Here is a 19,302-nt window from a genome sequence, read left to right as displayed (position 1 = left end):
TATCATTCGGAGACAGGATTAGACTAACTTTAGGTAGAATAAGTGGCCTTCAATGTGGTCCAGGTTCAGGTACATCATATCTTTTAAAGTATTAATGTACCAGAAGTTGGAATATCTCTATTATAGTCCTTGCAAAAATATATTGCAAAACTCATTCACCTTATTGCAATCATGTTTTTATCCTTGAGTATGGCTTTTTTTTAATAGCTTTTTATTTACAAGACATATGCATAGATAATTTTTTAGTACTGACCCTTGCAAAACCTTCTGTTCCAGCTTTTCCCCTTGTTCCTCCCACTCCCTCCCCTAGATGGCAGGTAGGCCAATACATTTAAATATGTTAAAGTATATGTTAAATGCAATATATATTTATACAGTTATCTTGCTGCACAAGAAAAATCAGATTTAGAAATAAGCTAAAAATAACCTGAGAAGGAAATCAAAAATGCAAGTGGACAAAAACAGAAGGAGTGGAAATGCTGTGTTGTGGTCCACATTCATTTCCCATAGTTCTTTCGCTGGGTGTAGCTGGTTCTCTTTATTATTGAACAGTTGGAACTGGTTTGGTTCATCTCATTGTTGAAGATGGCCACATCCATCAGAATTGATCATCATATATTATTGTTGAAGTATACAACGATCTCCTGGTCCTGCTCATTTCACTCAGCATCAGATCATGTAAGTCTCTCCAGGCCTTTCTGAAATCATCCTGCTGGTCATTTCTTACAGAACAATAATATTTCATAACATTCATATACCACAATTTATTCAGCCATTCTCCAATTGATGGGCATCCACTCAGTTTCCAGTTTCTGGCCACTACAAAGAGAGCTGCCACAAACATTCTTGCACATAAAGGTCCCTTTCCCTTCTTTAAGATCTCTTTGGGATATAAGCCCAGTAGTAACACTGCTGGATCAAAGGGTATTCACAGTTTGATAACTTTTTGAGCATAGTTCCAAATTGCTCTCCAAAATAGTTAGATGCATTCACAATTCCACCAACAATGTATCAGTGTCCCAGTTTTCCCACATGCTCTCCAACATTCATCATTATCTTTTCCTGTCATCCTTGCCAATCTGAGAGGTGTGTAGTGGTATCTCAGAGTTGTCTTAATTTGCATTTCTCTGATCAATAGTGATTTAGAGCACCTTTTCATATGACTAGAAATAGTTTCCATTTCTTCACCTGAAAATTGTCTGCTCATATCTTTGGAAAATGGCTTGATTTCTTATAAATTAGAGTCAATTCTCTATATATTTTGGAAATGAGGCCTTTATCAGAACCTTTGACTGTAAAAATGTTTTCCCAGTTTATTATTTCCCCTCTAATCTTATCTACATTAGTTTTGTTTGTATAAATACTTTTTAACTTAATATAATCAAAATTATCTATTTTGTGATCGGTAATGATCTCTAGTTCTTCTTTAGTCACAAATTCCTTCCTCCTCCACAGGTCTAAGAGGTAAACTATCCTATGCTCTTCTAATTTGTTTAAAATCTCATTCTTTATGTCTAGATTATCAACATATTTTCACCTTATCTGGTGTACATTGTTAAGTATGGGTCAATGCCTAATTTCTGCCAATTTCCAGTTTTCCCAGCAATTTTTGTCAAACAGTGAATTCTTATCCCAAAAGCTGGGGTCTTTGGGTTTGTCAAACACTAGATTGCTATAGTTATTGATTATTTTGTCCTGTGAATCTAACCTATTCCACTGATCAACTAATCTATTTCTTAGCCAGTACCAAATGGTTTTGGTGATCGCTGCTTTATAATATAGTTTTATATCTAGCACAGTTAGGCCATCTTCATTTGATTTCTTTTTCATTAGTTCCCTTGAAATTCTTGACCTTTTGTTCTTCCAGATAAATTTTGTTATTTTTCCTAGGTCAGTAAAATAGTTTTTTGGGAGTCTGATTGGTATAGCACTAAATAAATAGATTAGTTTAGGTAGTATTGTCAACTTTATTATATTCACTTGACCTATCTAAGAACATGTAATATTTTTCCAATTGGTTAGATCTGACTTTATTTGTGTGGAAAGTGTTTTGTAGTTTTGCTCATATAGTTCCTAGCTTTCTCTTGGAAAATAGATTCCCAAATATTTTATACTATCGACAGTTATTTTAAATGGAATTTCTCTTTGTATCTCTAGCTGTTGGATTTTATTAGTAATATATAAGAATTCTGATGATTTCTGTGGATTTATTTTGTATCCTGCAACTTTGCTTGTGGATTATTTCTAATAGTTGTTTAGTAGAATCTCTGGGGTTCTCTAAGTATACCATCATATCATCTGCAAAGAGTAAGAATTTGGTTTCCTCATTATCTACTCTAATCCCTTCAATCTCTTTCTCATCTCTTATTGCCGAAGCTAACATTTCTAATACAATATTGAATAGTAATGCTGGCGCAGCTAGGTGGTGCAGTGGATAGAGCACCAGCCTTGAATTCAGGAGGACCGGAATTCAAATCTGGTCTCAGACACTTAACACTTCCTAGCTGTGTGACCCTGGGCAAGTCACTTAATCCCAGCCTGGGGGGCGGGGGCGGGGAAGAATAGTAATGCTGATAGTGGGCAACCTTGTTTTACTCCTGATCTTTTTGGGAATGGTTCCAGTTTATCCCTATTACATATGATGCTTGCTGATGGTTTTTAAATAGATGCTACTATTTTAAGGAAAAGTCCATTTATTTCTATACTCTCTAGTGTTTTTACTAGGAATGGGTGTTGGGTTTGATCAAATGCATATTCTGCGTCTATTGAGATAATCATATGTTTTTTGTTAATTTGGTTATTGATATAGTAAATTAGTTTTCCTAATATTGAACCAGCCCTGCATTCCTGGTAGGATTTATACCAAGTAAATCCTACTTGGTCATGGTGTATTATCCTGGGGTTGCTTTTCTGTAATCTTTTTGCTAATATTTTATTTAAGATTTTTGCATCAATATTCATTAGGGATATTTGTCTATAATTTTTTTTCTCTGTTTTCAACTTACTTTCAACTTTAGCTATCAGTACCATGTCTGTGATATAAAAGGAATTTAGTAGGAGTCCTTTATTCCCTATTTTTTCAAATAGTTTATATAACATTGGATTTAATTGTTCTTTAAATGTTTGGTAGAATTCACATGTAAATCCATGTGGTCCTAGGGATTTTTTCTTAGGGAGTTTATTAATAGCTTGCTCTATTTCTTTTTCTAAAATGAGACTGTTTAAGCAATTCATTTTCTCCTCTGTTAATCTGGGGAGCCTATATTTTTGAAGGTAGTCATCTATTTCATTTAGGTTATCAAATTTATTTGCACAAAATTGGGCAAGGTAACTCCTGTAATTATTGCTCTAATTTCCTCTTCATTAGTGGAGAGTTCTCCCTTTTCATTTCTAAGCTAACAATTTGATTTTCCTCTTTCCTTTTCCTAATCAAATTTACCAAAGGTTTATCTATTTTGTTGGTTTTTTCATAAAAGCAACTCTTAGTTTTATTTATTAATTCAATAGTTTTTTTGCTTTCAATTTTATTCATTTCTCCTTTTTATTTTAGAATTTCAACTTTAATGTTTGATTAGGGGTTTTTAATTTGCTCTTTTTTTAGCTTTTTAAGTTACAAGCCCAATTCATTGATCTTCTCTTTCTCTATTTTATTCAAGTAAGTCTCTAGAGATATACAATTTCCCCTTATTATCACTTTGGGTGCATCCCACAAATATTGGTATGTTAAATTATTGTGTCTATGATTTGCTGTTTCACCCACTCATTCTTTAGGTTGAGATTATTTAGTTTCCAATTACTTTTTGATCTATTTTCCCCTAATTTTTTGTTGAATGTAGTTTTTATTGCATCATGTTCTGAAAAGAATGCATTTACTATTTCTGCCTTTCTGCATTTAATTTTTGAGTTCTTTATGTCTTACTATATGGCCAATTTTTGTATAGGTTTCATGAACTGCTGAGAAGAAAGTGTATTTCTTTTTGTCTCCATTTAGTTTTCTCCAAAGATCTATCATACTTAACTTTCCTAATATTCTGTTTACCTCTTTAACTTCTTGCTTATTTATTTTGTGGTTTAATTTATCAAATTCTGAGAGTTCAGGGTTGAGATCTCTCACTGTTATAGTTTTGCTGTCTATTTTCTTCTTTCACCTCTCTTAACTTCTTCTTTAAGGAATTTAGATGTCATACTACTTGGTACATATATGTTTAGTATTTATATTGCTTCATTATCTATGCTACCCTTTAGCAAGATACAATTTCCTTCCTTATCTCTTTTATTAGATCATTTTTTCCTTTTGCATGATCTGAGATAAGGATTCTACCCTGGCTTTTTTTTTTTTTTTAACTTTACCTGAAGCATAATAGAATTCTACTCCAGTCTTTTACCTTTACTCTGTATGTATTGCCCTACTTCAAGTGTATTTCTTGTAAACAGCATATTTTAAGATTCTGGCTTTTGATCCAGTCAGCTATCTGCTTCCGCTTTATGGGAGAGTTCATCCTATTCATATTTATGGCTAACACTACTAATTCTGTATTTCCTGCCATCTTATTATCCTCAGATTATATTTTTCTTTTTCTTTCACCCATTACTCCTCTCCCCTATATTAAACTTATGGGCACCACTTGCCTCACGCAGCTCTCCCTCTTTAGATTCCCTCCTATCCCTTTTGAGTCACTCCCCCTTTCTCATACCTTTCCCTTACTATTTCTGTATTCCCATCTATTTAACCTACCCTTTTCCTTTTCCTTTTCCCTTTTCATCTCACGTCTTTTAATGAGGTGAGAGAAGTTTCTCTGTAAACCAAATATGTCAATTATTTTCTCTTTGAATCAAATCTGATGAGAGTAAGATTCACACAATGTTCCTCCTCCTCCCTTAATTCCCTCTGTTATGATAGATTTCCTTTGCCTCTTTGTGAGAAGTAATTTCCCTCTTTTTACTTCCACTTTCCCCTTTTTCCTGATAATTCCCTTTTCACTTCTAATTCCCTTTTTAAAAATATTATAACAATAAAATCAAATTATACATGCACTCTTTATGTATTCCCGTAACAGAAATACTGTTCTGGCTTTTTCATTAGAAATAAATGGAATTCACCTGTGTATTGAATGTCCATCTTCTTCCCTGGAAGAAAATGCTCAGCTTATCTGGGTAATTTATTCTTGGCTGCATTCCAAGATCTTTTGCCTGTTGGAATATCAGGGCTGATTCCAGGACCTTCAATTCTTTAAAGTGGAAGCTGCTAAATCCTGAATGATTCTTACTGTGGCCACTGGGTATTTGAATTGTTTTTTTCTGGCTGCTTTTAATATTTTCCCCTTAATCTGATAGTTCTGAAATTTAGCTACAATATTCTTTGGAGATTTTATTTTGGGGTCTCTTTTAGAAGGTGTTCAATGAATTCTTTCAGTGTCTATTTTACCTTCTGATTCTATTACATCTCTATGATGATTTCCTGAAAAATAATGTCTAGGCTCTTTTTTTCATCATAATTTTCAGTAAATCCAATAATCCTCAGATTATCTCTCATAGATCTGTTTTCTAGGTCTGTTGTTTTTTCAAGTAGATATTTAACATTTTTTCTATTTTTTTCTTTTTTTTTTTTTTTGTTTTACTCAACTGATTTTTGATGTCTCATTGAATCATTCATTTCCATTTGTTCAATTCTGATTTTTAATGAGTTATGTTCTTCATTTACTTTTTTTTACTTCTTTTTGTATACTTCCAATTGAGTTTTTTAAATGAGTTGTTTTGTTCTATGGAATTTTTTTCCATTTCACAAAATTTTTTTTAATGAGTTATTTTCTTCTTCCAATTCACAAATCCTTCTTTCCTGGGAATTCTTTATCTTTTCCAATTCACAAATTCTGTTTCCCTGGAGTTCTTTACCTTTTCTATTTCACAGTTCAGGGAGTTGTTTTCTTTTTTCCAATCTTTCTTTTAATGAGTTATATGGCTTTTCCATACTCTCTTGCAGAGCTTCTCTTTACTTTCCCTATTTTTCTTCTAGCTCTCTTTTAAGATCTTTTTTAATTTCTTCTAGAAGAGCACTGTGGGATAGGGACCAAGTTATATCCCCCTTTGGGGTTTTGTCTGGAGATTGTCTGCTATTAGTCTTCTCAGGGCTGGAAGTCTGTTCTCTTTCAGTATAGAAGCTATCTATAATTAGAATTTGCTTTGCTTTTTTACTTTTTTTTTTTTTTGCTGAGGCAGTTGGGGTTAAGTGACTTGCCCAGGGTCACACAGCTAGGAAGTCTTAAGTGTTTGAGGCCAGATTTGAACTCAGGTCCTCCTGACTTCAAGGCTGGTGCTCTATCCACTGCACCACCTAGCCGCCCCACTCATTTTTTTTTTAAAGCCCTTGAGGTCTACCTTTAGGGCAAAAGGTTCCCAGCTTCCTCTGCAGAACAGGGACAAATATCCTACCACCACACTGTGGAAGAGCAGCTGCTTGCTGCAGAGTGATCCTACGGCTGGTTGTGATTGTGTTCAGTCACTCCATGTGCTGGGTGGGTGTCACCAGGTCCTATTAAACTCTGATGTTTTGGGGGGTACACTCTACCTTTGGTATTTGTGTAACTTCTTTGCTTATCTACAATCAAAGCAAAGCAGCCAGTCTGTGGTAGGGTCTTCCCTGCAAATTCTCCACCTGCTCCCCCAAACTGCACCCTGGTCCCTCCCCACCTCCTCTCAGTGTGCACTGGCCTCCATGTTCTGCCTCCCAGCCTGTGCTGGCCTCCTCCTGCCCAATCAGGACAAACCTTTTCTGTCAATCTTCCAGATTATCTTCAGCTGGTAATTTGTTATACTCCCAATGTTCATGGATTCTACCCATCAAGCACTATTTCAGAGGCTGAATCTGGTAATCAGTAGTGAGGTAGGGGAGCTCAGAATGAAGCTTATGTCCTCTCCGCCACCTTGGCTGTGCCCCTGAGTATGGCTTTTATATAATGATCTTAAAGTAGTTCTACTGATTCTCTGGCTCTTTTTCCTACATTAAAAACCACAAATAAGTTCCTTAGAGTTCTTTATATTTAGCCTAATTTTTTGGCTTGTCAAATTTTTCTGTAACAAGATGTTATATACAAGATTGTAGTTAAACTTAAAAACCACAGAACACTATAGATTTACTACCTCCAAAGGTTGTAATTTTGATTGTTAAATACAGTTCTGTTATGGCTAGCAAGACTCCTATTAATCACATTAGAGTTTTAAAACTTCTTCAGTTTATTACTGTAGTTTCTAGTTCTTTACCCTTCCTATCCTAGTTACTATGAGCTTTCCTTACTGTAATATATTCAGTCTTCCTTTCTTTCTTCTCTCTACTGCATGCACATGGTTGGTTTTTCACTTCATCAATCCATTTTGCATGGGTCTCCTTATTTAAACTCTTTAGAAGAAAGTTCTCATCATGTCATTTCCCTTCTCCAAACCCAAACTTTTCAATCTTATATTAAGGCTTTCCCTTAGTCCAGTCTTCAGTTTCCAGTCTCACCACCCACTAATGTCCTGCATTACAGCACAACCAAACTACTCTATTCAAATGCTTCCCATTATTCAAAAAGTTGTTCAAATGCAGCCTTTTTAGTCTGACATCAAGTGTTATCCTATGAATCTCTGTAGCACTTGATAATGCCCTTAATTACATCTAATCATATCCTTCAAGATATTGTTATTGTTGTTGGGATAATTTTAATGTCTCCCCTACTAAATTATAAACATCTTGGAGAGGTTGCCTTGTTCATTTTTGTTTCTTTGTTGCCTTGTTAAATAGTAAAGAGAAAAAAGATATTTAATGAGTGCATGAATGAATAAAATAGGTATTAGGAACTTTTTTCCTGTATATATGGAAAGATGAGATATAATTTATTGTCCTTAGCCTGAAATGCAGTTACTCATATTAATTAATTTTTGTGTATGATTTCTCTTTATTAGACCATAATATTTTACTCCTCTACTTTATCTAGCAGGAAACTCGAAATTATCCAGAAACATATCCTCAGCTGCCAAGGGATGAAACAGTTGAAAATCCTCATCTTCAGAAGCACATTTTAGAGCTGGCGTCCATCCTGGATGTGCGAAATGTTTTCTTTGAGAATACTATAGATGACTATTAATTGAACTCTAGTTGAAACTGTGTTTCATTAGCCACAAATTTTAAATGGTGCAGTTTTTTAATGTGATGATACATAGTGGCATTAAATTTTATTTTTAAATTTAGGACCACCATTTTACAGACAACTCAAAATAATATTCTTCTGACAGATAGGGTAACTTTTGTAATTCAATCTTTGCGATCTTTTAAAAGCTAGAATAACCCAGAAAGTTGTTGTTGTTGTTGTTGTTGTTGTTGTTGTTGTTGTTGTTGTTTTGTTGTCATTTAGGGGTTGAAGAGTCCCAGCTTCAACAACTGGTCCTAAATTCAAACACATAATCAGTAACCACTCTCACCCAGAGAAGAATAAATCATTTATTTTTGTATGATGAGAAAAATCTAACAGTGATATTTTATCCTGAACAGCCTGGATTTGGAAAAATGTAGAATTGTTCACAAAGGTGAACCAAATCAACTTAGACCAATACTAGGAAAAACAAAAACATAGCCCTTCCATAACACTTGTTTTCACTCAATATCATTATTTAAAGAGGGAAAAAAGACTGATTCTTTGAATTGATATAATTTGTTTCCTTTCATCATTTATATTCTTTAAACTTTACCAGATTTTTAGATCTTATGGAGAAGGATTTGCAGCTTTGAATTTTCTTGAAAATTTGAAGTGGTACGTGACAATGTGTTAGTTATATGTAGCTTTTTCTGTCACCACATTTATGTGTCTTATTTTCTAACTCTTTTTCATATTGCCAATCATTTGAAAACACATCTCAAATAGTGAAGTCTGAAGAACAAACCCTCTCTAGCAACATGTCATAATGTCATGGTTATTGGCTCTACAGTACATTGGTGTTGGCAGAAAAAATGTGAATATAACTTTTTACTTAGTAGGACCAAATTTGTAAACTGAGTTTTTATCTGTGACTTCTCTAGGCACAAGGATGCAAGTAGAAAAAGAAGGAAGTTTTAATTTTGCCTGTGCCCAGCTCCAAATCTGTATAGTTTCAAATGTAGGGCTGTCATTACTTTTGAATATAAGGAAGAAGGGAGAAAAACCTGATGAGGGAAAATTAATATTGAATATATAGGGGACCTTTTATATCTACACACACACTTTTTTGTGGGGTGTTAGGGAAGGTTGCTAGAGAGGGTTTTGTTTCTTTCTGTTTTCTATTCATTATTCTATTGGCACCAGCAAGGAATCAACCTTTTTTCCCCTCATTAGAATTATGTGGGATTGTATTCTTTTAATTGTACTATATTATAAGCCTAAAGCATATAACAGAAAATTGATTAGCCAAAATGCCCATTAATATCATCTGGATAAACCTATGTGCTGTCTCCCTCAGCCTAGAAAGAAACAAATCAAGTGATTACTTTTGTTATTTATACCCTATTTTGTTTACTTAGGCCCTTGGTCTTATTCACCTTGTTTAGAGTCATGCCAGTTTGTGTTAATCTGTTTTATATTCCTCAGAAAGTAAATCTAATTTGCCAGTTTCTTCTCTGAAATATTGAAGGATTAGGTAATAGTTGCAAACTTTAGAATTTTAAAGTATACAAAATGAATTATTTTGAAGAAATAATTCAGTGTTTAGTGGATCTCTTTTCCTTCTCAGATAAGAATGATTTTTTGAATAATTGTTTCCATTTTGTAATGCTTTTTGCCTGGCACTGAGAACTTAGAAACTGGATGGCATTGGTCCCTTGAACTCAAGTCAGGGGTTATTAAAAAAAAAATAAACAAACTTTTGAGATACAGATGTCCTTAGTACATTTCCCATTTTGGTAAGGTTTGAAAGACAGCTTACCCAAAGCAGTATTCTAATTGTGTTGTGTATATGAAGAACACTATTCTCAAAACCAGGAGCCTGGACTTCCAGGACCATGCCTTTGGTCAACTAAAGCAAAAAATAAAATCTGATTTGAACCTCAGAAGTCATTTAGTCCAACCCATGCTTGAAAATGAATTTTTTTCTACAATTTCTCCAACAAGTAGTGATTTGATCTTCACTTGAAAACCTCTGGGGACACTGAACCAACTACCTCCTGAGGCAACTCATCCTACTTTTGGACTGCTCATACTATTAGAAAGTGTTCCTTTATGTAAAGCCTAAATTTGTCTTTGTAACTTCCATTTAATGCTTCTACTTATGCCTTGGAGAATTGGGGAGAACAAAACTAAATCCTTGAGCCTGGCCTCTTCTCTTAGCTAAACATCACTTATATCTTCTCTGGCACATTCTGACGTCTTCTCACCATTCCATTTACCTTCCTCTATCTGTATTCCAATTTGTCAATATCCTTCATAAAATGTGGTACCTGGAACTCAATACATGCATGCTGACAAGGGCAGAGTACATCATTCTGAATACTGTGCTGTTTTTGTAAATACAATCCAGAGATTGCAGTATTTGTTGTTGGTTGCCATGTCATTCAGTTGATTCATACTGAACTTTTAGTCACTTCTACCTGGTCTTAGTTTTCTATTTTAAAATGAAGTTGTACTAGGTGCTCCCTGAGGTCTCTTCCAGCACTATAATTCTAAGACAGTTTCTTATTTCAAAAAGAGAATGATGTTCTGAGCAAATACTTATAATTTAAATGCATAAACACTATCTTTCATGCTCCAAAAGCAGTCCATGTCCCTATGCTAGAAATCTTCAACCAGGGTCAATAACCAAGCAATAAGGACTGCTCATGTAAGCACGTTTATTCTAACAAAGATTGATGCACAATTTTGCTCCTTGGGTTAAAATACATTTTGCTGTTTTGTAGTGGTTTTCTTTTGTTAATAGTTGATCTCTAAATGGATATTGAGAGGGATCATGAAAAGATTAGAAACATACTAAAAACTACAAATCAGGGCTCCACAAAATAAATTTTAAGCACAATAGTTTTATCACTACTAATTTTCATAATAACTATAGTAATAATGATATTTGTATGATGTTTTCAATTAATTGGTAATAATATTTTATCCTTATAACTTTAAGGCAAATAAGATATGTATTATTCCTGTTTTTCCAGGTAAAGAAACAAGAAACTGGACCCCTGAGTCTTTGATACTCATTTAAAATCACATGTTTAGTGCTGAAGCCAGATTCAGAATCTAGGAAATTTTAACTATCATCCCAGCATTTTTTTTCCACTAGGCTATATACACTTCTATAGTATCTTTTTGAAAAAAAAAAATTAGTATCTTTTTGAAAAGAAAATTTTTTTTAGCAATTTTTAGCTGTGGCACTTGCTTTAGAACTTGTGAGGTGTTTTTTGTTTGTTTGTTTTGGTCAAATTGCACAAAACACTGATTCAAAAACAGTTGTGTGAAATTGAGAAACACACATATGCAAGTTATTTATTTATTTATTTTTTGCTTAGGAGTAAAGTGACATACTTAAAATTGCATGGATTTATTTTTAGCAGGGCAATCTTTTTTGAAGTGTATTTCCTAAAAAGAAAGGAGCTCGGCATTAAAAATTGAAAAAGCATAGCACATTTAACCTTTTTTGTACCTTCCATAAGTTTTACTAAGCTGAAACATTTTAGAGTCTATAGATGTAAATTACTTGAGTCCCAGTTAATTTCTCTCTCATAGGATTCATTTCTCATTTTTTTTCTTGTGTTTTAATTCCCTGAAATAGATAAGAATTATATTGTGTTTGTGTGGCACAGATGGAAGGACCACACCTGATTTGGAGTGGGTCCTGCGGATAGATCAGTAATCGAACTTTCTCAACCAGTTCCTTTCTGTCATACATCTGTCCCTGCCAGTTAGCCCTGCTTACTGTGAGTTAATTATTTTCTGTGTAATTGATTGCCTTTAAGAGGGCATTAGATTGTGTTGACAATTCTTTGTGGGAGAACTGGCACCAAAGTTGCATGCAGCTAACCCTGATCAGAATGAGGTGTGTTCCATTGTATTCGACAGAAATTTATAAACACCACTCTGTGTAGCCCTACTCAGTTCCAGGATTTAAAAGCATACTAAGTATAGAACAGATAACTAGATTTGTGGGGTACTTCTTTTTAGCTGGTTCATGCAGTTTGCTCCAGTAACAGACTTAGGTAACCCAAGTTATATTGACTTTGATATGAATGATACTAAGGCTTTCCTATTAGTTGATTATGGCATGTTGAGTGGGTTTGTATATGCTTGTGTGTGTGTGTGTGTGTGTGTGTGTGTATGTGTGTGTGTGTGTGCATTCACGTGTTGAGAAAGTACGCAGTATCCTTTTGAGGGACTATGATTCTATGATTGCCATTATTTATTTTAAATCTTTTTCCTTGTAATGGTATATACGTATATATATTTTTGTGATGCTTGATGCAATCTTGGGTGTGTACATGTATGTATATGTGTATATATTTGTAAATACATTGGTATGAAGTGATATGTGTATATTATATACCACATGGCTCTTGTGGCATGAATCTATTTTTGTTCATTGAGGACGTCAAAATGGCATCGTTCATGCTGTGCTTATAAAGGTGGTGGCTGTAATCCTTTCAAGAGCCTCTATTTTGAGGGGCTCGTGTTTGGGTCAATAATTGGAAATTAAAATTAGAACCAGACAATCTCAGCAAAAGAGCCCTTCTTTCACAGTTTGGAAATAATCAGGAATTCTCATGTAAGTTTTTGTTAAGTTTGTGAAATATATCTGGAGACTTGGTATCTGAAATGATTCACATCTTAAATGGGGGCACTTGCTGGTACTGTATTAGTCTCTTATTTCCTGATCTCAAGAGGTATAATTTGTACTTAGTGGATTACCCATTAGGTACTTTGTTATGGGAGTGTGGATAACATTTAATTTCATCATAAACCAAGATGATTAGATGAATATATGAAAGGTCACTTGTTCTTTAAAAAAGGAAAATTATTTCCCAACTGCACTGAAACCTGATACTGGATTTAATTTTTTTTTCTTTTTTTCCTGTGGTTTGTTTTTATCTGTGTGCATCTTGGTGAGGCAGGGAAAAGGACATTTGCTATTTTCTGGCTTCTACTCTCGGGGCAGCCCTAGGAAAAAGTGCTTAAGGTAGATGAGCTGCAATTTCACCAGTTTCTGCTTGTTCTGAAGCAGTCTGTACCTACAGCAATTGTGGGTATACCCATCTTGACATTTTTTCATTTTAGATCCTTCTGATTAGATCAGAAATAGCAATTGGATACCACTTAAATTAGTATTAGGTGTGTTTAGATTAAACAATGCCAGTCTCCAATAATTAGAAAGAAATAGTGTATAAGTTGGATTCTCTGTGAAACCATTTAGTATCTTCATTTGGATAACACCATGAGAGCTGAAATTGGGTCCCCCAGTGATGTATGTAGTATGTAGTATGCCAGATATTGCTGTTGATAACCATCCAGAACTGAAGAGGAAAAAAAATAACTGGACTACAGCAAGAATAATGGATAGCTTTGTGATCTTCTGTCCATTTTAGACCTTGGAATACAGTTGGTCATGCAGTGTTGAATGATTTGAAAGATACCACCATCTTTAGACAGCATGTATATTTGCATGGAATAATTCAAGAGATGCTCAGTATTTGCTTTGCATTTGAGTGCTTTCATTATAGAAATTTAGATTAGTTGTAATTTTTACAAGATAAAACATCAATCAACTCCCTTTTATTGAGAAAAAAATTTATTTCCCAAATTGTTAGTTGGTTTTGTTGCTGTTTTTTTGTTTTGTTTTTTGCTGTGCTAACAGGCAACATTTGCAATATTTTCAGTTACAAAATATAATTGAAAGTGATGGTTCAAATACTTAGCAGTTTTTTGTTCTTAATAAAGAAATTTCAGAATTTCACATATCTGCAAATTAGTGCAAGTATTTAATTCGAATTTTGTTTCTGTAAGAAAAAGTAAAACATTGCAATTGAATACCAAAAAAGTGAGGGATATTTTATTTAATGAAAATGATTTGCCTTTTATATGGATTTTCTTTTGCGAACAGTAACTATAAAAAGTACTGGGTAGATAAGCTGATAATTCCTTTGGCCCAAAAGTTGGAAGGCTAGTTCTTATTTTTTGCATTTAGTAGAGCACAAATTTGAAATCCATACCCTAGGAAAACAAGTCTTTCCTTTCTTATAGTTTTCTGTACTTTTATAAATTAGTACTTCGTAAATGTAGGTGCTACCTCCTCCATTTCCTCCCAAATACTGATTCTTCTTTCCTTTTTACTAGTTCTTCTTGCAGTTGAGTGAAAAATCTGAAAATCATAATGTCTCATTGTGGCCTCATTGGGGTTTGTATACATAAAACTATTGTAGAATGGGGAAAGCAGTATATGTGCATGGGCATGTGTATACATAAATAAAATCAGTTGCCTATTGAGTAGCAAGGAAAAAACTATTAAGAAAAAGTGTGGAGGAAATACCTTTAGGAAAATAAAAATAAGTTAAGTGGGACTGATTTTCTGCAGCATTGAAACATTTTATTTGAAACTGTATATATGAAACATGTTTATGCTTTTGATTATTGATTTTATTTTTCATTTCTAAATTGCTGTACAGTAGATATTTTTTTAGTGTTTCCATTTCTACTTGACAATGTTACTTGAACACTTGATTGAAATATTTTTAAATTTCACATAATGTTTTCTTTTATTTTGTCAGTTTGATAAAAAAGACATTTTTAAAACATAAAATGTTTTCATGGTAGATTCTTCTTTTTCCTTTAAAGTTATTTTTGGTCTGCCAACTAATTTTCAGTTGTGAATTTTTTCTTCATTTACTGGACATGGTTGATATCCTAAAATCAGTAACCACTTACATAGAGTAAAAAGCACTGGGGATTTCTGGGTCCAATATCATAAATAAAATATATAACTAGGCTCCTTAAATACTATATTATTGGGAGGGCGGCTAAAGCAGTTGGAGTTAAGAGACTTGCCCAGTCTTGTTCACTTACTAACCACACACTAACTAGTAACGGACTATGGTTGGATTTGAACTCAGGTCTTCCTAATTCTCTATTTACTCAATCCTCATCCACTGCACTACCTACCTGCCCTATGATATTATACCATTTTCAAACTAACTTTAAAGAATTTATAAAGAAAAAACTTAAATCTTATTCTGGGAAGTGAGATCTTAAAACTGTTAGTTTTTTTCACCTTACTAATTTCCATTTGCTTTTAGGACTATTCTGAATCCTCTCCTTTCCCAGTGTTTGAAAACTTAAGAAATGCCACTGCTTTGTTCTACATATTTTAAATCTTCTTGAACATACTGATACAATAAGCCAGCATTTAAGAATGGAAGTTGATAACCCCAGAGGAGAGAATTCTGAATAGAAAAGATAATTTTGTTAAAATAAATTTACCCAATATATCCTCCATTTTTTCTTCCTTAAAACATATTAAAGAAATTGCAAAAAGATAGCCTAATAAGTTCCTTTTAGGCTGTTTTGGGTGAGAAGCAATCCCTGAGACTAGGTTAGCAAGAAAAGAGGATTTTTCTTTTTCATGATTCATGATCAAAAGCTATTTCTTATATTATCGTTATGTAGCATTGTTTATTTATGCCTCTAAAGTAATATTTTAGTACTTTTCTTTCATGGCTTTTTATTCTGACCTGAAGGCATTCTTTATAGAGTCATTTAAATTCTCATTCCTGGATCTATGGGTGCTTTCTCTTTCCATGGAACTTGCTATTGATCAGTAAACCATTCTAAAGAGAAAGAATAACTTACATTTCTACTTTTAATACTTGGAGATGTATGAAACAGTTCCTCTCAACAACTCTATGAAATAAAGAATGTAGTTATTAAGCCCATTGAACATATGAGAAAATGGATCAAAAATTTTGAAAATTGTTATAGAGATAGAAAGACCTTAAGTAATGGGGAACATAGATTCTGAAAAACTTTTTTTTTTCCACCATTTATTTTACCATATTAGGGAGCTTCCTTAGGGTACCTTCCATATGAGTGCAAAGAGCATTTGTTTTGCAATGCATACTCTTAAGGAGTAGCTGACAGCAATGAAAGGTTAAGCAACTGACCCAGGGTTACTAAAAATATTTGAGACAAGTCTAGCTAACCTTTGATTACTCCTAAGTCCAGCTCTTATCCACCTTGCCAGAGCTTTTTCTCAATATTTAGGTTTCAGTTGGCAAGATGACAATGAAATATGCTGTCACGTATATTTGGGTTATCTACCTTTATCTTGATGATTGGGCCTAATCAACTGTCTAGAACCTAATGTTTTAAGGAATCAGCAATAGCTTAACCTGTTGAGGGACAGTAAGTTCAGGCTGTTGATTATCATCCCTTATATTTGCATAAGTAGAGCAAATATTCATCTTTTTAAGGTAAGGAAACAAGGCCAGACATCAGGATTTTGTCTAAGACCACAAATGTAATAAACAAGGGATTAAAACATGGGTTATTTGACTGTCTTTAGTGTTCTTCATAGTACACCAGAGTCTACATGGAATAATTTGAGATTTTACCTCATTCATGTAAAACTCATTAAACCTCAAAATAGCCATGTAATAACTAAAAATATAGTTGCATCTGTTTTTCATAGAAATTATTGTGAACTTTTTCCTCATACTGTGGTTATTAGACAGTAATACATTTTTTTTGTTTATATACATAATTATATTTGGAAATCATGATAACTTGATTTCCTAGTGATAATTTTTTTTTTTTTTTTTTTTACTGTGGCAAATACTTGTCTGTAACTGAAATGTTTCTGAATTGTGGAACAAGTTATAAGGATTATACACCTATATATCTTTTAGGAGCTCTCCAGAAGAGACTGAAGCACAAAAAATTTTTACATGTTTCAATCCTTTTTTAAGTGCTGCAAGTCTGTAGTGCATATGATGTAACTGTAAGTGTAAGAACCTACTTAGCATTCACAGTCTCTGTAATCTTTGATACATTGTCTTGTTTGCTCATTTGTGTTAAAACTTTAAGGAATCATGTATTTTTTAAAAATGACTTGAAAAATCAAGCCCATTAACTTAGTCTTATCAGGTGGCAGTTATCTGGATTCATTCATTTCACAATGTGTTGTCAGATTCAATTTTGAGGAAATATTGCTACCAGTAACTAAGAAAATGTTGCTTTGTCAGTACCAGTTCATATATTTGACATGAAAATCTGATATCTTACATTTGTGATGTTGTATAGGCCTTGTATATTGAAGCAAATCAGTTGCTTAAGCCATACTCTTAAACAAATGTTTCCGGTTTGTTTCATCCCATTAGATAAACTTTTCCAGCTCTTAAATTTGTTACTATTGCTATTTCATAGTCTATGCTTCACTCCTTTCACCCATGTATTTCAGTAAATGAACTCAAAAGTTAAAAAAAAACAAAAACAAAAAAAAAAACCACTGTGATTCTACAGAGTTAATGGCAGCAGGACCGTGTCTTTCCTGGATTTTGTTTTTTTGAAAAGCATCTATCACATTCAGGGTGCTTGAAAAAAAGCTAAGTATCGTACTGTTTATATTGCATTGAAAAACAAGATTATGGAGGGTTTGATTTTTGCTGTCAGTGTATTAAAGCTATTTTCTCATTGATAAATGTTCTCTAGGAATGTGACTACCTTCATCATTTGTGAACTATTATTGTACATGAATTTTGTATCTGGAATCCACACGTATATTATATGTACTATCAATATAAAAATAAACATATTTGCTTAAAGTGCTGGCTCTTTGTCAGATTGTCAGACACCACGATTCTGAATTTCTCACTTAATTCAAATTCTTGAAAAAATCTGTGATATCATTTGTGTTAAATATTCCCTCTACTGAGAGATCACCCACACCCACAATTTCCATATTAATACATGGTTTCATAAAAAACTATAACAACAAAAAAAAAATCATTCCTTGGTGGCCAGACTTTTGTTAGCATCTAGTTAGCTGATGCCTGGTGCTATGACAACAGAAAAGGTATCTTTTACTAGACTGAGATCCAGAATCTTTCTAGCTTAACATATTTTTAAGCTTGTATTCTGTGTTTAGTCTTCCAGAATCCAGAGTTACACACCATTTAACTGTCACCTAATTCTTCTCTCTCCCCCCACAAAATAATAAGAGACTTTGAGGGGCAGTGACTAGAAAGATGATCTTAGATTCAGAAACTTCCAAATCTCCCCACTTATTGGCTTAATGTCCCTAGGATAAATGACTTAACCTTTCATTCAATGAAATACCAAATGCCAGTCTGAATCTAGAGAGGGAAGTTAGTTACAAGTTTGCTAAAGAGGTGCCAAACTAAATTGCTAAAAGTTGCCTTTTATACCAATGACTGAACACCCTCTTTCCCTGACATGATAATCATGAATTAAAATTATCAATATGAATGCCGGAAGCATCCAACCAGCTCTGACTATTGAAATCTATCTCCAAAGGTTACATCTGGACCCCAGTTTATTTTTTCCCCAGCCTCAGAAAGTTGTTTGTAATTCTTGACTCAATTTTGTCTCACTCCTTTACCCCATTTTCTATCTGACATAATTCTACTTGTGTATGGAGGCTAGGTAGGCAGTGGATAGATAAGGCTGTTGGACTTGGAGTAAGGAAGATCTGAATTAAAATCCTGCCCCTTGAATTTAATAGCTGCATGACCTTAACCTCTTTCAATCTGAATTTCCTTATTTGTAAAATGAGGATAATAGTAGCACCTACTTCACAGCGTTGTATCAAATGAAGTAGCATGTGTTGAAATGCTTTGCAAATCTCAGTGTCAAGTAAATATTACACGTCTCATTAGATTGAAGGGCCTTTTGCTTTTCTTCTTTACTTCTAATCACCGAACACAGCGCATTGGATTTAGTTGGTACTCCGTGAACATTTGTCAGGTTGACTGTTCTCTGTGTGCTATTCAGAGACAAACATGGAATTCATTAGCACTTATTATTATTTTTTTTTTTTAATTTGTGCCAAGAGCTCAACTTACACTTCCGACAGGTCTTAGAAAAGAACAATTTGGCTGTAACAATGGGCGGTGAGGCAGGTATTTCTAAATTTTATGGGTATCTTTATAAAGAATTCCTTCTTCCCTTCTCCGAGGGAAAAATATTTGTAATAAAGCATTTTTAAAAAGAAAAATCATAAGTATGCACTTTAATACCTGTTTTTCCACCCCTTTGTAAAGGAGGACGAAGGTGCATTTTCCCATCTTTTGTCGAAAAAATAGTTATATAAAAC

General features: G+C 33.7%; 1 protein-coding gene across 3 annotated transcripts in view; it reads left to right on the top strand.

Moving 5' to 3' along the window:
* SCAI (suppressor of cancer cell invasion) overlaps nucleotides 1-17,518 on the top strand; it is a 215,273-nt gene extending 197,755 nt beyond the window's left edge. For all 3 annotated transcript variants that reach the window (XM_074293073.1, XM_074293074.1, XM_074293075.1), the window contains one exon: nucleotides 7,971-17,518. In XM_074293073.1, the coding sequence (XP_074149174.1) occupies nucleotides 7,971-8,120 (150 nt within the window). In that variant the 3' untranslated portion in view covers nucleotides 8,121-17,518. The remainder of the gene's footprint in view (nucleotides 1-7,970) is intronic.
* Nucleotides 17,519-19,302: the final 1,784 nt, after the last annotated feature.

The sequence above is a fragment of the Sminthopsis crassicaudata genome, chromosome 2 (assembly GCF_048593235.1).
Source record: "Sminthopsis crassicaudata isolate SCR6 chromosome 2, ASM4859323v1, whole genome shotgun sequence".
Classification (NCBI taxonomy): Eukaryota; Metazoa; Chordata; class Mammalia; order Dasyuromorphia; family Dasyuridae; genus Sminthopsis; species Sminthopsis crassicaudata.
The sequence above is the reverse complement of the archived record's forward strand: the minus strand, read 5'-3'. Positions and strand labels throughout refer to the sequence as shown.